Source organism: Ranitomeya variabilis, chromosome 7, assembly GCF_051348905.1.
Source record: "Ranitomeya variabilis isolate aRanVar5 chromosome 7, aRanVar5.hap1, whole genome shotgun sequence".
In the NCBI taxonomy this organism is placed as follows: domain Eukaryota; kingdom Metazoa; phylum Chordata; class Amphibia; order Anura; family Dendrobatidae; genus Ranitomeya; species Ranitomeya variabilis.
The window spans coordinates 108,090,079-108,112,186 of NC_135238.1; the positions used below are offsets into that span (position 1 = coordinate 108,090,079).

Here is a 22,108-nt window from a genome sequence, read left to right on the forward strand (position 1 = left end):
CAACACATTAGGACATGAGCTATAGCGAAAAAAAGGGGGGTTAAAGAAAAAAAAACTCATAAAATATAACTTTTAATTTTTACAAGTTAAAATAGGGACACACAAACATGCAAATGATCCAAAAGGATCATGTGGCTGAAAATACCTCCAAAGCTGAAAAGGAGGAAATACCTTCACTCCCATGAACAGCAGTTTATAGGCACAAAAAAACAGTAGGTGAATAATAATTGCACCATAGAGTAGCTCTCAATAACCACAGAGGTCACACAGAGATATAGAGGGGCTCTTTAACCCCTTAACGACCGCCGATACACCTAATTAACGGCTCTGTGGAAAAAGTCTATAGCGCCCCCCAGAGTCGGATTTTCTCTGGGGTCTCAGTTGCCGGGGGTAGCTGAGACCCCAGAGAACATGATTCGGGTCGGTTTTTACCGACCCCCGGGTTGCGATCGCCGGTAATTAACCATTTACCAGCGGCCGCAAAAAAAATTGCCATTTAATTTGTGAGGTCCCCGATCGCCCCCCCCCCCCCGATCCTTACCCGTGTCCCCCAGTGCTCCTCGTTGTTCCCCATGGGTGCCGCCATCTTCTGGCATAAAAATGGTGGGCGCATGCGCAGTGCGCATGCCGGCCGGCACCCAGCAGATCTTTTGGGTCTTGGCTGCCGGGGGCAGCTGAGACCCCAAAGAACATGATCGGGGTCGGTCTTTACCGACCCCTGTTTTGCGATCAACTGTAATTAACCGTTTACCGGCGACCGCAAAAAAAAAAAAGTGATGTGTCTGTCTGTCATTCTCTGTCCTCTGATGTGATTGCACATCAGAGGACAGAGAAATAGGCGGATTGGGGACCCTGTCATACTTACCGGTGTCCCTGGGTCCTCCTGCTTCCCCTCCTGGCTACCGGCTTCTTCCTCTGGTAAGAAAATGGCGGGCCCATGCGCAGTGCACCCGCCGTGATCTGCCAGCCAGCAGAGGAAGATTGTTCCTCTTGTTTCATTTTGGTCACTGTGACAGATCCCATCACATTGATCAAAATTAAAAAAAAAAGTAAATAACCCCCCTTTATCACCCCCTTAGTTAGGAAAAAATAATAAAATTAAAAAATGTATGTATTTCCATTTTCCAATTAGGGTTACAGTTGGGCTAAACGGAGTTGGGCTAAAGTTAGGGTTAGGGCTGGGGCTAGGGTTGGGGCTAAAGTTAGGATTAGGGATGGGGCTAAAGTTAGGGTTGGGGCTAAAGTTAGGGTTAGGGTTGGGGCTAAAGTTAGGTTTAGAGTTGGGATTAGGGTTGGGATTAGGGTTTGGATTAGCGTTAGGGTTGGCATTAGGGTTAGGGTTGGTATTAGGGTTAGGGTTGGCATTAGGGTTAGGGTTGGTATTAGGGTTAGGGTTGGCATTAGGGTTAGGGTTGGGATTAGGGTTAAGGTAAGGGTTGGGATTAGGATTGGGGTGTATTGGGATTAAGGTTAGGTTTAAGGTTAGGGTTGAGATTAGGATTAGGGGTGTGTTGGGTTTAGGGTTTTGATTAGGGTTGTGGTTAGGGTTGGGATTGGGGTTAGGGGTGTTTTGGGGTTAGGGTTGGAGTTAGAATTGGTGGGGTTTCCACTGTTTAGGAGAACATATGATAAATCCAGCAGGAAATTCAAGTAAAAATTCTTGTTTATTTCTTCATATTTATTTTTGAGTGGTTTACCATTATCTATATTTTAAATATGAAGAAATAAACCAGAATTTTTACTTGAATTTCCTGCTGGATTTATCGTATTTTCTCCTGTGGACTGTGTGCTCCTACCTCCGTGCAGGAACAGATGAGAGGTGGCAGATTTCCAGGTGAGCTGACTACTTGTGTTTTTTTGTATTTCCACTGTTTAGGTACGTCAGGGGGTCTCCAAACGCGACAGCCAATTTTGCGCTCAAAAAGTCAAATGGTGCTCCCTCCCTTCTGAGCTCTGCCGTGCGCCCAAACAGTGGTTTACCCCCATGTATGGGGTATCAGCGTACTCAGAACTAATTGTACAACAACTTTTGGGGTCCAGTTTCTCCTGTTACCCTTGGGAAAATAAAAAAAATTGGGGGGCTATAAAATTATTTTTGTGGAAAAACTATATATTGCATTATGCATTATAAACTTCTGTGAAGCACTTGGGGGTTCATAGTGCTCACCACATATCTAGATAAATTCCTTGAGGGACTAGTTTCCAAAATGGGGTCACTTGTGGGGGGTTTCTACTGTTTAGGTACATCGGGGCTCTGCAAACGCAACATGACGCCCGCAGACCATTCTATCAAAGTCTGCATTTTAAAACTTCAAGGCTATGTGCACACGTTGCGGATTCGGCTTAGGAATTTCTGGTGCGGATTCTGTCTCTCCTGGCAGAAAACGCACCTGCGGTTTTTTGTGCGATTCCGCAGTGTTTTTTTTGTGCGTTTTTGCTGCGGTTTTCTTGCGGATTTGCTTCGTTTTTTACCCCTGCGGTTTTCTATAATGGAATGGGTACAAAAATGCTGCAGATTCACAAAAAATAATTTACATGCTATTTGTTTAAAACCGCAGCGTTTCCGCAGCAGATTTTCTGCAAAGTGTGCACAGCATTTTTTTTTCTCATTGATGTACATTGTACTGTAAATCATTTGCGGATCTGCAGCGTTTCTGCACTGCAAAAAACGCTGCGGATCCGCAGAGAATCCGCAACATGTGCACATACCCCAATACTTCCCTTCCGAGCCCCGATGTGTGCCCAAACAGTGGTCCCCGCAACATATGGGGTATCAGCATACTCAGGACAAACTGGACAACAAATTTTGGGGTCCAATTTCTCCTGTTACCCATGATAAAATAAAAAATTGTGGGATAAAATATAATTTTTGAGGAAAAAAAGGAATTTTTATTTTCATGGCTCTACGTTATAAATTTCTGTGAAGCACTTGGGGGTTCAAAGTGCTCACCACACATCTAGATAACTTACTTAATGGGTCTGGTTTCCAAAATGTGGTCACTTGTTCGGGGGTTTCCACTGTTTAGGCACATCAGGGGCTCTCCAAACGCGACATGGTGTCCGATCTCAATTCCAGCCAATTCTGCTTTGAAAAAGTCCAAATGAACTCCTTCTCTTCCAAGCTCTGCCATGCGCCCAAACTGTGGTTTGCCCCCACATATGGGGTATCGGCGTACTCAGGACAAACTGCACAACAACTTTCGTGGTCTAATTTCTTCTGTTACCCTTGTGAAAATAAGAATTTGTGGGCGAAAAGATCATTGTTGTGTAAAAGATAAGATTTTTTTTTATTTTCATGGTTCTACGTTATAAACTTCTGTGAAGCACTTGGGGGTTCAAAGTGCTCACCACACATCTAGATAAGTTCCTTAAGGGGTCTATTTTCCAAAATGGTGTCACTTGGGGGTTTCCACTGTTTAGGCACATCAGGGGCTCGCGAAACGCGACATGGTGTCCGATCTCAATTCCAGCCAATTCTGTATTGAAAAAGTCAAACGGTGCTCCTTCTCTTCCAAGCTATGCCGTGTACCCAAACAGTGGTTTACCCCAACGTATGGGGTATCGGCGTATTCAGGAGACATTGCACAACAATGTGGTTCATTTTCTCTTTTTACACTTATGAAAATAAAAAAAATTGGTTCTGAAGTAAAATGTTTGCAAAAAAAATTAAATGTTTATTTTTTCCTTCCATATTGTTTCAGTTCCTGTGAAGCACGTAAAGGGTTAATAAACTTCTTGAATGTGGTTTTGAGCACCTTGAGGTGTGTAGTTTTTGGAATGGTGTCAAGTTTGGGTATTTTCTGTCATGTACACCCCTCAAAGTGACTTTAAAGGGAACCTGTCACCACGTTTTTGGAAGATGGGATAAAAATAGCGTTAAATAGGGGCAGAGGTGGGCGTTACATTAGTGTGTGTGTTATGCGTTTATTACCCACCTAAGTTGCCGAAATAACTTTGCAAAGTCTCCGTTTTCGCCTGTCAATCAGGCTGGTCAGGTCACATGGGCGTGGTGTCTTCACCCAGATTTGGCGTAGTTTTCCGTTGGTGGCGTAGTGGTGTGCGCATGCCCAAAGTCCGGAATCCTCTTCCAGGGGATTTAAAATAGCGCGGTGTTCGTTATTGCATTGGTGATCGGTGGGCGCGGCCATCTTCCTTTGGCCGCGCGTGCGCAGAAGCGGCGCTCTGCTGGCCGCGGCTTCAGGAAAATGGCCGCGGGATGCCGCGCGTGCGCAGATGGATATCGCGGCGGCCATTTTCCTGAAGCCGCGGCCAGCAGAGCGCCGCTTCTGCGCACGCGCGGCCAAAGGAAGATGGCCGCGCCCACCGATCACCAATGCAATAACGAACACCGCGCTATTTTAAATCCCCTGGAAGAGGATTCCGGACTTTGGGCATGCGCACACCACTACGCCACCAACGGAAAACTACGCCAAATCTGGGGGAAGACAACGCCCATGCGACCTGACCAGCCTGATTGACAGGCGAAAACGGAGACTTTGCAAAGTTATTTCGGCAACTTAGGTGGGTAATAAACGCATAACACACACACTAATGTAACGCCCACCTCTGCCCCTATTTAACGCTATTTTTATCCCATCTTCCAAAAACGTGGTGACAGGTTCCCTTTAAATGTGAGATGGTCCCTAAAAGAAATGGTTTTGTAAATTTTGTTGTAAAAATTAGAAATCGCTGGTCAACTTTTAACCCTTATAACTTCCTAACAAAAAAAAGTTTCCAAAATTGTGCTGATGTAAAGTAGACATGTGGGAAATGTTATTTGTTAACTATTTTTGTGTAACACATCTCTCTGATTTAAGGGCATAAAAGTTCAAAATTTGAAAATTGAAAAATGTTAAAAATTATCGCCATATTTCTGTTTTTTTCATAAATAATCGCAAGTAATATCGAAGAAATGTTACCACTAACATGAAGTACAATATGTCCCGAAAAAAAAATCTCAGAATCAGCGGGATCCATTAAAGCGTTCCAGAGTTATAACCTCATAAAGTGACAGTGGTCAGAATTGTAAAAATTGGCTCGGTAATTAAGTACCAAATTGGCTGTCACTAAGGGGTTAATTTTGCACACTTACTTGTCAATAAAGTGCAGGTAGGCCCATGTATTTTTAAACAGTCAGCATGTGGTATGGAGTTACAAACATAATCAGGGTGACTATATAAGTAATTGGAACTCTCTCACCCATAAGTAGTTTTGACATTCGACTCCTACCAAACACCTTGTCTTACAGCCCATCAGGACCTGGAGACCAACTTCCGTCTCCTATATGCATCCATTCTTAAGGGCCACAAGGGATAGTATATTGGAGCATAAGGCCTCATCCCAACGCTTTTCTTCCCACTCAGGGATTCATCAGGGGATAATGTAGTCTGCTAAGGAGGTCCGTGCATTCTCTCACCTCCTGCATGCAGCAGAATTTTCTCCTGCAAATCCTGAATGTGTGCACATAGCCTTATGTATGGAGCATCATACATGGAGCCCATCGTATACTGAAGCATCATATATGTTGCCCATTATATATATGAAGAGAGAGAGCATTATATGGGCCCATCATACACTGGAACATCATATATGTGGCCCATTGTATGGAGCATTATAAATGGGGCCCATTATACCCTGGAGCATCAGTTATGGGGGCCTTCATACACTGGAGCATCATATATGGGGCTCGTTATATGTCGAATATTATCTGGGCACATCATACACTGGAGCATCATATATTGTGTAATGACACACGGTGTTTGTCACCAGAGGAGCCTAGGGGGCGTTTGCAGGGAGCCCGGAACCGAGCGTAGGCAGTGTGAGAGCTAAAGCACACAGAGTACAGAGGACCTGACACTAAACAGTCACATGATCATCGGGGAACGGAGCTACCACGTGTGAGGATGGGGAAGCAGCAGAGAGCGAAGAATACAGGGCACAAAACATAAACATTGTCAAATGGAGAGCCAAGAGTCAAAGTCAAATGAGAGTGAGGTACCTAGGGATACGAGAGAGAGAACCGAGACGAGCCAAGGGGTCAGAAAACCAGGAAGGACAGGGCAGTGCAGAGCAGAACACAGAAGCAGAAGTCAGGGGATGAACCGGGTCATACACAGAAAAGCTCATACGCACAGAGGCACAAGGATTAAAGATGAGTAACCTGGGTCAGCAATCCCTAGAAGAGTAAACGGAAGTATCACTGACACTGGACCCAGGAACTCCAAGAATTAAATAGTTCACCTCTCTTTGGTTCTGGGGCGGCTTTCTTAATCCTGACCTGACCAAAACGGAGCCAGAACCACCCCGTCCAGAGTTATGACATATGGGGTCCATTATATATGGAGCATTATATGGGTCCATCCAGGGGCAAACATATCACCGATGCAGCCAGTGCAACTACATCGGGGCCCGGAGGTGGAAGAGGGACCTTGCAGGGCAGCTAATACTGAGGACGATCTTGACTGTTTCTCAGAGCCCGAGGCTTCGTGGAGCCCATGGCCCAGATTGCCCTTGTATGCGGTGCACCTGCCTGGTGCTTTCTTCCTGACACAGTCGCACGTGGCTTGATGACAGCGAGTGCCTGTGTCAGAGAGAAAGCTGCTGGGGATGATGATGCTGCTGTGCAATGGACGGAGAGGTGAGTTGTTGTTTTTTTAAGCAATACACTGGGGATTGGACACTGAGAGGTGATGGGGGAGAACAATGATCAGGGTGGTGTAGAGGACACTGAGGTGTGGTGGAGGATAACAATGATGGGGTGTTGAGGTAGAACAATGATGAGGGTGGGGGAAAACAATGATGGGGCTGATGGCATTGAAACAGTTTTGCTGGGGGAGAACAATGATGGGGCTGGTGGAGAGGCACAGGTGTGATGGGAAGAGGACAGGTGTGGTGGGGGATAACAGTGATGGGGTGGTGGGGGAGAACAATCATGAGGGTGGGGTGGTTGAATAATGATGGGTCTGATGGAGAGGATACTGAGTTTGTGCTGGGGGAGAACAATGATGAGGGTGGTGGAGAGGACAAAGGGTGGTGATGGAGAACAATGATGGGGTGGTGGAGAGGACACAGGTGTGGTGGGGAGATGAATGATGAGTGTGAAGGAGAGGACAATGATGGGGCAATGATGAATATGGGGGAGAGGACAATGATGGATGTGGAGGAGAAGATAATGAGAGGTGTGGGGGAGAGGATAATGAGGAGTGTGGGGACTTGGGATGGGAGTAAGGGGGCTTATAATGGACTTTTGAATGGGGGAGGAAGACGTTAGATATGGATGTAAAATGAACTGGGTGATAGAGGAGGGTGCTAAGTCGCTGATAGTATCATAATGAATTGTAAGATGGGGAGGACACTATCAGTTACATAAATTTTATTGGGGAGAATAGGGAGTAAGGTGCATAGGACACTTTATAATGAATTGAAAGGTGGGATAAGATGCTGTCCGGGACTTGTAATGAATTGGGAGGTGGTGGAGGATGCTTAGTACCCGTTGGCATCTTCTCCCACCCTCAAATTAATTATGATGCTATCAAGTACTTGTAATGAATGGAGGGACACAGGACAGAGACTAAGGCTACTTTCACACTAGCGTCGTGCACTGCACGTCGCTATGCGTCGTTTTGCAGAAAAAATGCATCCTGCAAAAGTGCTTGCAGGATGCGTTTTTTCTCCATAGACTAGCATTAGCGACGCAGTGCGACGCAATGCCACACGTCACAACCGTCGTGCGACGGTTGCGTCGTGTTGCGTCGGACCGTCGGCACAAAAAAACGTTACATGTAACGTTTTTTTGTGCGTTGTGTGCAGCAATTCCGACCGCGCATGCGTGGCCGGAACTCCGCCCCCGCCTCCCCGCACCTCACAATGGGGCAGCGGATGCGTGGAGAAACAGCATCCGCTGCCCCCGTTGTGCGGCGCTTCCACAGCTAGCGTCGGTGCGCTGCAACGTCGCATAGCGACGTGCAGTGCACGGCGCTAGTGTGAAAGTAGCCTAAGGCTATGTGCACACATTCAGGATTTGCCGGAGAAAATTCTGCTGCATGTCTTAATGTGTTGGTAGGAAGAACGCTGCGTAAGATAACTTTTTTTCCCAGATTTTTGCCAGGCTTTTGGTGCGTATTTTCCACACTCATTAGTGAGGGTGAAACACATTGAAAGAGTTGACATTATGCAGATTTTAGTCTGCTGCAAATCTGCAAGGAAAATATAAGCAACGTGTGCATGAGACTTCAGAGATCTCATTCACTTCACTTGTACTGTAAAACCTTGCATATTTTCCATGTACACATAGCCTTACATTTAATTCTGGAGAGTCGCAGAGAATTAATAATTTATATTATTGGGAGCCAGAGATTATAGGTAATGGGGGGCACAGTGCTGTTTATCACTTTATATTTTGATTGATGCGTGGCTAATAGTATATTAATTGTGGGGTACACATCTGTATTCAGGGGGGATACATGTATGTATACAATATATGTGGCCTTGTTATTTTTAGGGCTGCAACGATCATCATGACAAGATGGGTCGTGGCTGGGAGATGTCGACATGAAGATCTGACCAGATGGAGAAAAAATAGCAGAAAACGGCTCTAATCAGATGAGACATCAGCAGTAATTTCCTGGATGTATCATTCTGTATCTGCACCATATGACGTGCACTGATAATGTTATCTGTACCCCTTAGGCCACATTCTCACATTAGTGTGATATATCTGTGTGATGCCAGATTTTTTTATCAGATGGTACACAAACTAATAGAGTTTTATAGGTCCATTCACACATCCGTGAAAGTCATGGACCTGAGAATCAGATCCATGAGGGACAGAGAATGTCCTCTTCTGATCCGATTTTGAGACTCAGAATAGGACATGCTCAATGCATCTGTAAAAACAGGCAGCACACCGACACTGCACATGGATACAGGATTGTAGCCTTATATATGTAGATCACATTCTTTTAGTATATTAGTATAAGTGTACTCACTTATTATGTATAGCACAGTCTCTGTGTATATAGTGTACTCACTTATTATGTATAGCACAGTCCCTTAATATATAGTGTACTCGCTTATTATGTATAGCACCATCCTTAGTTACATAATTTCCTCTTTAATTATATATAACACCATCCCTTATTTCGTACAATCCTCTCTAGTTATGTATGGTGCCGTCCCTTATTATATAACTTCCTCTGCTGTTATGTACAGTGTTGTCCCTTACATAGCATATTCCTGTTATTTTTTTTAAAAAAGAGCACTGTGTAATAAGGGATGGCAATACACACAATAAAGGAGACTATGTAAGATATATGTGTGTGTGGCTATAATATACAGCTTTGGCAAAAATTAAGAGACCACCACATCAAAACTCTGTCATGGGCAGCCCAATCTCCAGACCTGAAACCCATTGTAAACCTCTGGAATGTAATCGAGAGGATGATGGATAGTCACAAGCCATCAAACAAAGAAGAACTGCTTAAATTTTTGCGCCAGAAGCAGTGTGAAAGACTGGTGGAAAGCATGCCAAGACGCATGAAAGCTTTGATTAAAAATCATGGTTATTCCACAAAATATTGATTTTTTAACTCTTCCTGAGTTAAAACATTAGTATTATTGTTTCTAAATGATTATGAACTTGTTTCTTTGCATTATTTGAGGTCTGAAAGCACTGGGTGTTTTTTCTTATTTTGACTATTTTTCTTTGTCAGAAAAAAATACAAAATTTATTGCTTGGCAATTCAGAGACATGTTGTCAGATGTTTATAGAATAAAATAAAAATTTACATTTTCTCAAAAATATACCTATGAATAGAAAAATCAGACAAACTGAACATTTTGCAGTGGCCTCTTAATTTTTGCCAGAGCTGTATATATGTAGATTTGTCGCCATTAAAAGGAGGGGGCCCCAAGCTGTCAGTGTCCACCCCTGGGTCCATCATACACTGGGGCATCATGCAAGTGCTTCTCACTAAATTAGAATATCATCAAAAAGTTCATTTATTTCAGTTCTTCAATACAAGAGGTGAAACTCATATATTGTATAGAGTCATTACAAACAGAGTGACCTATTCCAAGTGTTTATTTCTGTTAATGTTGATGATTATGACTTACAGCCAATGAAAACCCAAAAGTCATTATCTCCATTATCTCAGTGAATTGTAATAATTAATTAAAAAAAAAACACCTGCAAAGGCTTCCTAAGCATTTAAAAAGGTCCCTTAGTCTGTTTCAGTAGGCTCCACAATAATTCTGAATTTACAGATGTCCAGAAGGCAGTCATTGACATACTCCACAAGGAGGGTAAGCCACAAAGGATCATTGCTAAAGAAGCTGGCTGTTCACAGAGTGCTGTATCCAAGCATGTTAATGGAAACTTGAGTGGAAGGAAAAAGTGTGGTTGAAAAAGGTGCACAAGAAACTGGGATAATCGCAGCCTGGAGAGGATTCTTAAGAAAAGGCCATTCAAAAATTTGGGGGAGATTCACAAGGAGTAGACTGCTGCTGGAGTCATTGCTTCAAGAGCTACCACACACACACGCATCCAGGACATGAGCTACAAGTATCGCAATCCTTGTGTCAAGCCGCTCATGATCAATAGACCACGCCAGAAGCGTCTTACCTGGGCCAAGGAAGAACTGGACTGTTGCTCAGTGGTCCAAGGTGTTGTTTTCATATGAAAGTAAATTTTACATTTCATTTGGAAATCAAGGTCCCAAAGTGTAGAGGAAGAGTGGAGAGGCACACAATCCAAGCTACTTGAGGTCTAGTGTGAAGTTTCCACAATCAGTGATGGTTTGGGGAGCCATGTCATCTGCTGGTGTAGGTCCACTGTGTTTTATCAAGATTAAAGTCAGTGCAGCCATCTACCAGGAAATTTTAGAGCACTTCATGCTTCCCTCTGCCGACAAGCTTTTTGCAAATGAAAATTTCCTTCTCCAGCAGCACTTGGCACCTGTCCACACTGCAAAAAGCACCAATACCTGGTTTAAAAACAACATCATAGTGCTTGATTGGCCAGCAAACTCGCCTGACCTTAACCCCATAGAGAATGTAGCATATCATGTAACTGTCAACACTGATGTTTTATCCTGTGCTGAGCACCTCTCGGTAAATAAAGAAGGAGTTTGTTCACAAGTTCGTTGAGCTGGATTTCTCATGTTTTGTTTGAGTTCATTTACTAAACATACATTTCAGTAGTCTTACATTTCAGATTTTAAAATAATTTTTCAACCTGGTGTTATAAAGTATTCTAATTTACTGAGATAATGACTTTTGGGTATTCAATGGCTGTAAGCCATATTCATCAACATTAACAGACATAAAGACTTGAAATAGATAATTCTGTTTGTAATGATACCGTACCGTATATGATACCGTATATGAGTTTCACTTTTTGTATTGAAAAAATGAAATATATTAACTTTTTGATGATATTCTAATTTAGCGAGAAGCAGTTGTATATGGGGCCCATTATATATGGAGCATTTTATGAGGCTCATCATGGAGCATCATATGGGGCCCATTATATATGGAGCATCATATGGTGCCTATTATATATGGAGCATCATATGGGGCCCATTATATATGGAGCATCATATGGGGCCCATTATATATGGAGCATCATATGGGGCCCATTCTGTATGGAGCAATATATGGGGCCCATCATATACTGTATGGATCATTACTTGGGACTCATTCTACTGCATGGAACAATATATGGGGCTCCTAATACTCTATGGGGCACATCCTATACTTTATGGAGCATTTTATGGGGCCCATTATATATGGAGCAATATATGGTGCCAATAATACCGTATTGGTCAATAAATGTGGCTCATTATACTGTATGGAGCATTTTATGTGCTCATTATACTGTAAGGAACATTATATGTGGCTCATTATACTGTATGGAGCATTATATGGAGTCCATTATTCTGTATGGAGCAATATATGGGGTTCCGCTTACGCCCATCCCAGTTCCCCCCCCTCATTGTCCTCTCCCCACCTCCTTCATTGTTATCTCCCCCACATCCATAATTGTCATCTTCCCCACACCTCATCATTGTCCTCTTCCCCACCATCATCATTGTTCTCTCCTTCACCCCATCATTGTTCCCCCGACCTCCCTCATTGTCCTTTCCACCGCCCGATCATTGTTCTCCCCCACCACACCTGTGTCCTCTCCACCAGCCTCATTATTCTTCGCCACCACACCTCAGTGTCCTCTCCACCACCCATCATTGTTCTCCCCTAATGCACCATCATTTTTCTCCCCCACCACACCTCAGTTTCCTCTCCCCAGTGTATTGCTTACAAAAACACCAAACACCACCACTCAACCTGTCTGTCCGTTTCCGAGCAGCATCGTCGTCGCCGGCAGCCTTCTCTGTGACACAGGTGTACACTACTTGCTGATGTCATCAAGCCACGAACGCCTGTGTCAGGAATAAGAAGAAAGTGCAGGAAGCAGAGGATGGATCCTTGCAGCTCAGCTCGACTACCATTTTCTCCTGTAGGCAGCTGAGCTGCAGGGATCGCTCTCTGCCCGCTGCACATGAGGGCAATTTTGCCATGGGTCCCACGGAGCCTTGGGCACAGAGAAACAGGTCACATTGCTGTCAGAATTAGCTGCCGTGCAGGGGCCCTCTCCATCTCCGGGACCCGATGCAGTTACACCGGCTGCATCAGTGGTATGTCCACCCCTGTGATACATGTTCATGATAACCGAGATTCATAATTAATAAAAAGTGCCTATAAATATATATCTAGGATGTTACTGTAACAGCGTGTCCCTCCCCCGGCCTGTGTCCCTGGACTGCCATGTAATCAGGCTGAGTCAACAACCAGTGGGGGGAGGCCCTCCCCCATGGGAGGGTGGATCCCAGGACACAAAACAATAGTCCTGTGTTGGCTGTTTCAGTTGTGGGGTGACTTGCGAAGGGCTGGGATCTTATGCTGAGGCGAGATCCTGGTGCCAGTGTGTGGAGGGTTAAAAGCTGCCACGTTGGACTGTGTTGTGGCCCTCATCTGCTGGAGCCATTGAATTCACTCAAGGACTATTTCTATTTCCCTGGCACCCCTGGATCTGCTCCCTTTTGTGTGGACTCATTGTGGACTCATTGAAGATGCTACAGAATTACTTTCGTTTGTGTTGTCCCAGTTCCCTGTTCCAATAAATCTTGTTGGATTGTTTATCGGCCTGGTGTCTCTTCTGCTCTGTCTCATACCCCATCACAAAATGGTGGCAAGCAGTGGGGTCAGAGCAGAGGGAATAGAGGACAGCGGCCCATCAATGTCTGGAACCAGAACCTCAGGACACAGGAACTGGACTGTGGGGAGCCTACAAACAGAGGCCCGTGAATTAGGAGTCTGCTACAAAGGACTGACCAAGGACCAACTAATTAAGACTTTGGAAGGAACTTGCCTGCAAGATGGCACTGAAGGAGGATTCCCACAGCAAAGGGAGGAAAGGCAGGAGCTGCAGGTAAATAACCAAAAAGTCAGTGGGTTGTGTGGTACAAGGAGGAGATGGCATTGCTTGGGGATGAGGCCACCATAGAAAATAAGAGAGAGGCCATTCGCACAGCTAAGGAGAGACAGCGCATGGTGGAAGCAGCTAGAAGCTCCAGACAGACTCTATCCACAGCGCCCACCATAAGGGAATTTGCAAGGGTGTCCCATAAGGACTTTAAGCCATTTAACAAGGCTGCAGGAGACATTGAGGGTTTCTTCCAGGACTTCAAACATCAATGTCGATTAATGGAAGTTCCGGAAAGGGAGCGAGTCAGATATCTGGTGGGGCTCTTAGATGGTGGAGCTGCCGAAGCCTACAGAGCTATTGACCCTCAGTGGAGCAGTGAGTATGAGGAGGTAAAAGAGTCCATTCTTGAACATTATGATGTAACTCCAGACACTTACAGAGCGCAGTTCCACTCCTTAGCATGTGAGGGGGAAGTGTCTTTCAAGATATATGCCCACAGGCTCAAACAAGTGTGTCACTGCTGGCTGGAGGGAGAGGGGGCCTTAACTTGGGAGGCATTCCATCAGGTCATCCTAAAAGAACAGTTTTACACAAAATCCCTCACTGAGATCTGGGAATGGGTGCGTGAGAGGAGACCAGTGACAGTGGAGCAAGCTGCTGCTTTAGCTAATGAGGTGCTCACCATCAAGCCTCAGTGGAAAAATTTACTGGTGGATGGAGTTAAAACTACTAACACCCCACCACCAGTGGTCTCTTGTTCTTCAGTCCCCAAAGTTTGCTATCCCACTAGACCACCACCCAATGTTGATACCCATGTGACTCACCTTCCAGCTAGTCCTGCACCTTCCTATGAAATGCTACAAGGAGAGAAAGTAGTAGAGCACAGGTGTTATGGATGTGGGCATCCCGGGCATCTGCAGGCCACCTGCCCAGCTATACAGTGGAGAAATCGGTCTCAACCCCAACAATCACCTCATGCACCTTCACATGGATATCAGCCTCCAGGTTCCCTTACCTCCGTCCTCAGAGTGCACATGGGAAGGAGTGCGATACAGCACAGATGTTACCGATGTGGGCAGGCTGGGCATCTGCAAGACACTTGCCCTCAGGGTCAATTGAGGAATGACCCTGCACCAAATCGGCCTATCAATTATTTATAGCCAAATACAATGGAGGAAGAGGTGCCTCCCCTACAAATTGATTTGCCTAATAGCTCAGAAACCCATGTTCGACCATTAGGGGTTTATGGGGTGCGGGCCACAGCCACGAGTTCCTTTAATTCTCAAAGAAAGCACATACAGTAGGTCATGCTGGACGGTCGGAGAGTTATTGGCTTTTGTGACTCTGGGGCATTTCTCACTATAGCTGATCCCAGAGTGCTTTGGCCAGAGGCAATACAGCATGGACCTGGGATTACCATTGAATTAGCTGGAGGCCAATGGAAGAATATCCCAAAAGCAAGTGTAGAACTGGACTTTGGCTTTAGAGTTAAGCAATGCGTGGTTGGGGTGATGAGGGGCCTGCCTGCAGATATTGTCTTGGGAAATGATGTGGGAGAGCTACAATGTCGATTTGTGCGTGCAGGAAGCAGAGTTTAAGTCAAAGAGGAGGTAAACTGGAGCCCGCCTTTAATCCTATAACTGCACTGTACAATATAGAAGAGGCAGCCAACATCAAAATGCAGACAGGTTGTCCAGGCAGGAGTACTTGACAAGCGACCTGTAGAGGTCACTAGTCTGTACACAATTTGAGGGGGGAAGGGGTTGTAACAGCGTGTCCCTCCCCCGGTCTGTGTCCCTGGACTGCCATGTAATCAGGCTGACTCAACAACCAGTGGGGGGAGCCCACCCCCATGGAAGGGTGGATCCCAGGACACAGAACAATAGAGTCATGTGTTGGCTGATTCAGTTGTGGGGTGACTTGCGAAGGGCTGGGATCTTATGCTGAGGCGAGATCCTGGTGCCAGTGTGTGGAGGGTTAAAAGCTGCCACGTTGGACTGTGTTGTGGCCCTCATCTGCTGGAGCCATTGAATTCACTCAAGGACTATTTCTATTTCCCTGGCGTTGGATTGCCGGGTGGCGCCCCTGGATCTGCTCCCTTTGTGTGGACTCATTGCGGACGCTACAGAATTACTTTCATTTGTGTTGTCCCAGTTCCCTGTTCCAATAAATCTTGTTGGATTGTTTATCGGCCTGGTGTCTCTTTCTGCTCTGTTGCATACCCCATCACAGCTACTTTCATAATGAGGATCATTATTCCTCCTCTCTCCCCGCAATCACCGTCCTCCTGCTGTTCTTCATGTGTTTGACGCATCCTACATAATTCACTCAGCGCACCCGATTGCGCTCCTGCACAGCCATATTTCACTGTGCCCTGCTGAGGGCAGAGCAAAGTACTGTATTGAACATGCATCAGGTTTAATTCCAGGCCATAATAGCCTTTTTATTGTTACAGTATTGTTACAATACTTTGCTCTGCCCCGAGCAGCTCACAGTGAAAACACCTGCTCAGAAGCGAGATTGTAGGTGCTCTGTGGATGACAACTGATGCGTCTTTGACATGACGCAAGCTAGGAGAATGGTGACATCGGGGAGAGAGGAGACACCGAGCAAGACCAGTGATGCCCATCAGACCGGAGTTCATCGTATGGGATGGAATTATAAAAGGTATTTTTGGGGATGTGCAGAAGGGATTAGAGGCTTATATACAGCTTGCTAAACTACTGTAAAAGAGGCATCAAAGGTGATGGCCTTAGTTTATATTGCGAGAACCTGGTGACAGGTTCCCTTGAAAGCTTCATCATTATGTTTGACCGCTTTCTATCTCAGCCCTTGCTGTCTCTGGTCCTTGTGGCTGATTATGTCAAGCACAGTGTAGGAAAGTCTAAGTGCAACACGAAGGGATGAGGGAAAGGGAGGTCAACACTCGGGAAGGAGGGAGTGGAGACCCCTAGTCAGATCTAAAGACACCATGTCTGCCCCAAACATCCCTATATAGGTTCTGCACCTATCGCCAAGCAGGAACCTAATCCCTGGCTCACCCTGATGATAAGCCCTGCTTAGAGAAGGACGAGATCAGCACTAGTCAATCCCCACTACCACTAAAGACAGCTGGGTTAGACAAACAAGGGGAACACTTATCTTCAGAAGACTCAGAGATGTAACACAGACATACTCCATCAACACCAAAGCGGTTGATAGCTGACTGCTATAGCTCCATGCCTCAAGAGGGGAAATGGAAATATCACAGGCGACTCCCAGCAGCAGGCTGGGAGTCTATAAACACCCTGGTCAGGTGTGTCAATTAGAGCTGGAGAAAGGTTGCCACTGGGTTAAAGAGTCAGAAGGGTTAAGAAGGTGTCTGCAAAGCCAAACACAGAGACCTTCTGCAGCTAGATGCAGTGCTACTGTCTGCAACTTCTGACATACCTGTGACAGGTGATCAGCTTTAGATCTGAGTCAGAGAAATATCACAAACTTTTTTATGAAAGAACTGGTTCAGTTTTGCGTATGTACTGTGAGATGGTCACTGGCGATGTATGTGAAGGGAGATATCTGTGTGTCACAAAGGTTGCTGTATTCCATAATGTGAAATCTAGAAGTTTCTCTCCAGCATGTCATGTGCTGAAAGGGGTTAATCGGCCATGACGGCGTTGAGGTTTTTGTCAGTGGCTGTAAGCGATGGGTGGAGCGGCCACTCACCATATCTCCTCCCCAAGGGTGTGGTTGGTGAAGATAAATATCCAGCTACTGGGCTTCTTTTTATCTGTTGTGTGTTTGGAGACAAGGAAGTCTTCAGTCGGTAGATCCAGTTCTGAGCTGAAGTTTACTGTATCCTGAGCGGCCAAATCCCGCAGGCTTATGAACTGTGCTATAAGTTCTCTTTTGTTTTGCTGTTATGCCATAAAGGCCATGTTTATTTACTTAAATTCTGCACTGGTTTATGTCATGCCTTAATAAACCAGCAGAAGATTAACCCAAGAAGCGATTCTGTGTCTACCACTGAGAGCAGAGTGAGTCAGTCTGTCACAGTAGATAAAGTTTGTTTATATTGAGCCTTTTATACATTCTCGAATTACAGTATATGGAATAAATTATTGTAGCCAACTACACTCTGCATTCTCTATTTGAAAATAATTTAGCAATATTATTATTTTATGATCGGTCTCAATAATTTATGCAAAATGTATTTATAATAATAAAAATAATTATTGAGATGTTGTTGCAATGTCGTAGCAAAATCAGCTGTGTTATTACTTTCTTATCTCACGATTGACCAAAACATATAAAAAGTGGCAGATGCTGTTTTTTTCTATCTTTTATTCTCTAATATACTGAAAAGGAAGGCTAATGCTCATTTTATGTTCTCAAAATAGAAATCTACTCAGCAGCTGTCTCATACTGCTAAGCAAATTTCCATCTCACCTTGGCCAAATTTTCAACTCTATTTGCTAGTGAAATTTTTGGAATCTTGCATTTTTAAACCAATACATTATACCGTATTTTTCGGACTATAAGACGCACCCCAAATTTTGGGGTGCAAAATAGCAGAAAGAAAGATTTTTATAAGATGGAGGTCCGTCTTATTGTCCGAATTTAAGCTTTCTTACCGGAAGGCCGGCGGTGGTACAGCGGGGTCAGAAAAATGACCGGCGGCAGACATGTGGCTACGCCACGACCCAGTGTCCACGGTGAGCAAAGCCGAGTGCATTACCGGTTTCCCTGCAGCCATCTTCCTGAAGCCGTGGGCCACCGGAGGCTTCATGAAAATAGCCACCGGAGGCCGCACATGCGCAGATTGACATCTCAGCGGCCATTTTCCTGAAGCCGAGTGCCGCCGAAGTCTCAATCTGCGCACACACGGCCTTCTCAGGCCATTTTCCTAAAGCCTCCGGCAGCCCACAGCTTCAGAGAGATGGCCGCAGGGAAACCGGTGATGCACTCGGCTCTGCTCGCCGTGGACACCGGGCTGTGGCGTTGCCACATCTTTGCCGCCGGCATCCTGAGGAAGGGAACCTGCTCCATGCTCTGCCTCACCACTGAGACCGGACCTGCAGCATCGCACCCCGGGACTGCAGCATTGCCCCACTTCTGCCACTGCTGGCTTCCTGAGGAAGGGACCATGCCTTCTGTGATCCCGCCGTACCACCTCCGACACCCTGCTCAGGTGCACTCTGCATCGCCACACCTCTGCTGCCGCCGGTCCTGCTGCTTCACCACTGCCGCAACCCTTGGTACGCCTGCATTCGCACTATAAGACGCACCCCACCTTTTTCCTCCCAAAAGTTTTTTGGAAAAAGTGCGTTTTATAGTCCGAAAAATGGGGTATATTCCCAGTAAGGGTGTGCACACTGTTTCTCCTTCAGGTGGATTCCATCTGCAAAATAGACCCCTAAAATGAACATAATGCACACCAATGTCAAAATGATGTTGCTGTGCACATGTTCTGTTTTAGGTCACTTTTTTGAACCACTTCAGGGCTTAGAAGCCCTGAAACCGCTAACAGAAGTGACATGCTCATTCTTCAGGTGAGTGTGGAGTAAAATACACCAGTGGTGTTGCCTGGGAAAACTTGGTGGATGCGCTGGTGTCTCAAAGAGACTGTAGGCATGTAAGGAGGTGGCGGAGACCCTCATGTACCTTCTTTCTCCTGAACGCTGTTCGTACAATTGCATGTGGAACCTCATTGTTATTTATGTGTAATGTAATGTTTATGTACTGTGATGTCATGTATTTGCCATGTATTGTGTATATGTTTAGGATTAGGGATAGAAGTTAGCATAGAGTAATAGCGGGGTTAGAACAGAGGGGGAACATTAGAGATAGAGAATAGGATAGATAATGGTATTAGTTTAGGCACAGGCAGCAAGGAGTTAAGTAGATGGGAGGGGCACAGAGCAGAGCAGCACAGTGCAGGGAGATATAGGAAAGGCCCTTGCTGTTTAGAATCAGACACCCAGGCAGTCTGCCCAAGGGCAGGACTCGTACAGTGAGACAGTTACAGGCTGTGGGGGTAAAGCTGCGGATGGCAGTAAGGAACCCCAGGCTGGAGAATAGTTAAGTCACGCGCCAGCTCAACAGGTTTATCCCCAGGAAGGACAAGGGGCTGACAGGCAGCTGATGATGCTGAAGGTACCCATGGGACACAAACTGTCCAGAGATGCTGCACAGATGGCAGAGGAAAGGAAAGCGCAGACAGCACAGAGTCTGGCTAGAGGTACGGCCGTGAACGGCGAGAGTAAAGAGAGATAAATGACAGATATATTAGTGTCTGCCCAGGGGGCAGGGAAAGTACAGCAAACATAGCACTGTGTGAACTGTGCTGCCGATGTGATGGTTGCCTTGCAGTTTAGTAAAGTTCAACTGTTGGAAAAGAACTGTGACTTTGTGGTGCTTCATGGTACCTGGGAGCCAGAGGCTGGAGTGACAGAGACTGAGGGAATCCCAGCAACAGAAGTGAGTACTCCACTGCACCCATCTCTCCATGTGCAAAGTGCTGGGGTGCTCACTGACTGTGACTTAGTGGACTCGCCCACGACTACCACCCCATGCCACTTTGTTACAGACACATACCCCAAGGGAACATTGAAAAACAGACATGTCAGCTATTTGTATATGCTACGACTTGCTATAGAAATTTCCCAATAGGAGCTAAATGACTGATCCCGAGTCACGAGATAAGTTATGGCTGTCGTCTACATACTGTACATCCTTTATCTTGTCTTTTGTAAAAGTTAATACTATGTTTGAAGTGTAAAGTAAGAGGCTAGTGATTTTTCAATGGGATTTTTCTGAGCAAATTGCAGTGGAAAAAATAGGTACAAAGAGCACCAGAAAGTAGCTAAACAGCAATTTAACTATATTGAGTAGACATATTTTAAGTACATTTCTTTGTGGTCCATATTTAAAAGATATAACATACTTTTTATTTTCCAGCTCCTGAACCTATGGATCTTGATGGACCTGACCAAAAGGGATACATCAAAACAGAACTAATTTCAGTGTCTGAAGTGTGAGTATTTCACAGATTACGCTAAGAAAATTGAAATGTAGAATGAATGTGCATTAGATATTCATATATATCGTATTTATGTATTTAAATTTATATGTGTACAGTACACAATGGCCAATAATATGTTGAGATTTATCCTAATTATTTTTAACCACATCTGATGCAAACAGGTTAATAAAATCAAGCATAACAACAATCTATTGGTAAGTGTCACACTGAAATGATCAATGACCTGAACCTTTAGATAGTCGCATAGGGTCTACTGGACCCCAAGTGAGTTTGTTTTTGTCATATTTTCGCAAGTATGGAAGGTAGATAACCATCCATTTTGGTAGCTTTCTAGCGTTAGTGTTCCTCCCACCTCAGTGCATCAGGGACGCAATGTCGACTACAAGTACCACAACGAGGTGCTTGAGGTCCAATGATTGCAAGAAATTTATGTTCAATGAGCACCATAAGATATTTGATTTGTGTGCCAAATAATTACTGTATATACTCAAGTTTAAGCCGACCCGAGTGTAAGCCGAGGCACCTAATTTTGCCACGGAAAACTGGCTAAGCTTATTGACTAGAGTATAAACCGGGTATGTATTGTCCCCTTATCACTATCCTGGTATGCGTGGTTCCCCCCATCCTGTCCTGCTCTGTGTGGCTCCCCCTGTTGTATGCATGGCTCCCCGTCCCATCCTTGTATGCATGGCTCGGCTCCCCTGGTCCCATCCTTGTATGCTTGGCTCCCCCGTTCCCATCCTTGTATGCTCGGCTCCCCCAGTTCTATCCTTGTATGCATGGCTGAGCTCCCCCGGTCCCATCCTTGTATGCACGGCTTGCCTGGACCCATCCTTGTATGCTTGGCTCCCCTGGACCCATCCTTGTATGCACGGCTCCCCCGGTCCCATCCTTGAATACTCGGCTCCCCGGTCCCATCCTTGTATGCTCGGCTCCCCCGGTCTCATCCTTGTATGCTTGGCTCCCCAGGTCCCATCCTTGTATCTTGTATGCTCGGCTCCCCCGGTCCCATCCTTGTATCTTGTATGCATGGCTCCCCCATCCTCCCCCGTCATACTCACCCTCCTCGCTCCGTCGCTGAATATCCCTGCATCTCCGTTGTCCCGGCGTGGCAGTTCTTCCTGTGCTGAGCAGTCATTTGGTACCACTCATTAAGGTCATGAATATGCGCCCCAACGCCTATGGGAGTGGAGTCGCGTCCATACTCATGACCTTAATGAGCGGTACCACCTGACCGCTGAGCACAGGAACAGGAAAGAGCTGCAGGCGCCGGGTCAGAGGTGCAGGGACGAAGATGCAGCGACGGAGGGTTAGTATTGATGTCTCCTGGAAGCTGGCGGCTGCAGCTGTCACTGTGCTACAGCCCCCAGCTCCCCTGCCGGCTTTCTGGACCATGACTCATGTGTAAGCCGAGGGGGGCGTTTTCAGCACAAAAAAAATGTGCTGAAAATCTCGGCTTATACACGAGTATATACGGTACTTGTTTTTTTCACAGTACTTAAGCTGATATTTAAATTTTGTTGATACCTAATTTAAAACTTTTATCGATTAGCTGAGATGTTGTACCTTATGTTCCTAAATAAAGTAAAAATTCTTCTTTAATA

The 22,108-nt window shown here is 45.5% G+C and overlaps 1 protein-coding gene and 1 long non-coding RNA gene across 4 annotated transcripts in view; one reads left to right on the top strand and one right to left on the bottom strand.

The window, feature by feature from the left end:
* Positions 1–11,307, bottom strand: part of LOC143786346 (uncharacterized) — a 139,411-nt gene extending 128,104 nt beyond the window's left edge. The window contains exon 1 of the long non-coding RNA XR_013218271.1: positions 10,622–11,307. This is a non-coding gene — a long non-coding RNA (uncharacterized LOC143786346). The remainder of the gene's footprint in view (positions 1–10,621) is intronic.
* STAT1 (signal transducer and activator of transcription 1) overlaps positions 1–22,108 on the top strand; it is a 2,295,457-nt gene that overhangs the window by 1,490,603 nt on the left and 782,746 nt on the right. For all 3 annotated transcript variants that reach the window (XM_077275645.1, XM_077275646.1, XM_077275644.1), the window contains exon 22: positions 20,420–20,495. In XM_077275645.1, coding sequence (XP_077131760.1) covers positions 20,420–20,495 — 76 coding nt within the window. The remainder of the gene's footprint in view (positions 1–20,419; positions 20,496–22,108) is intronic.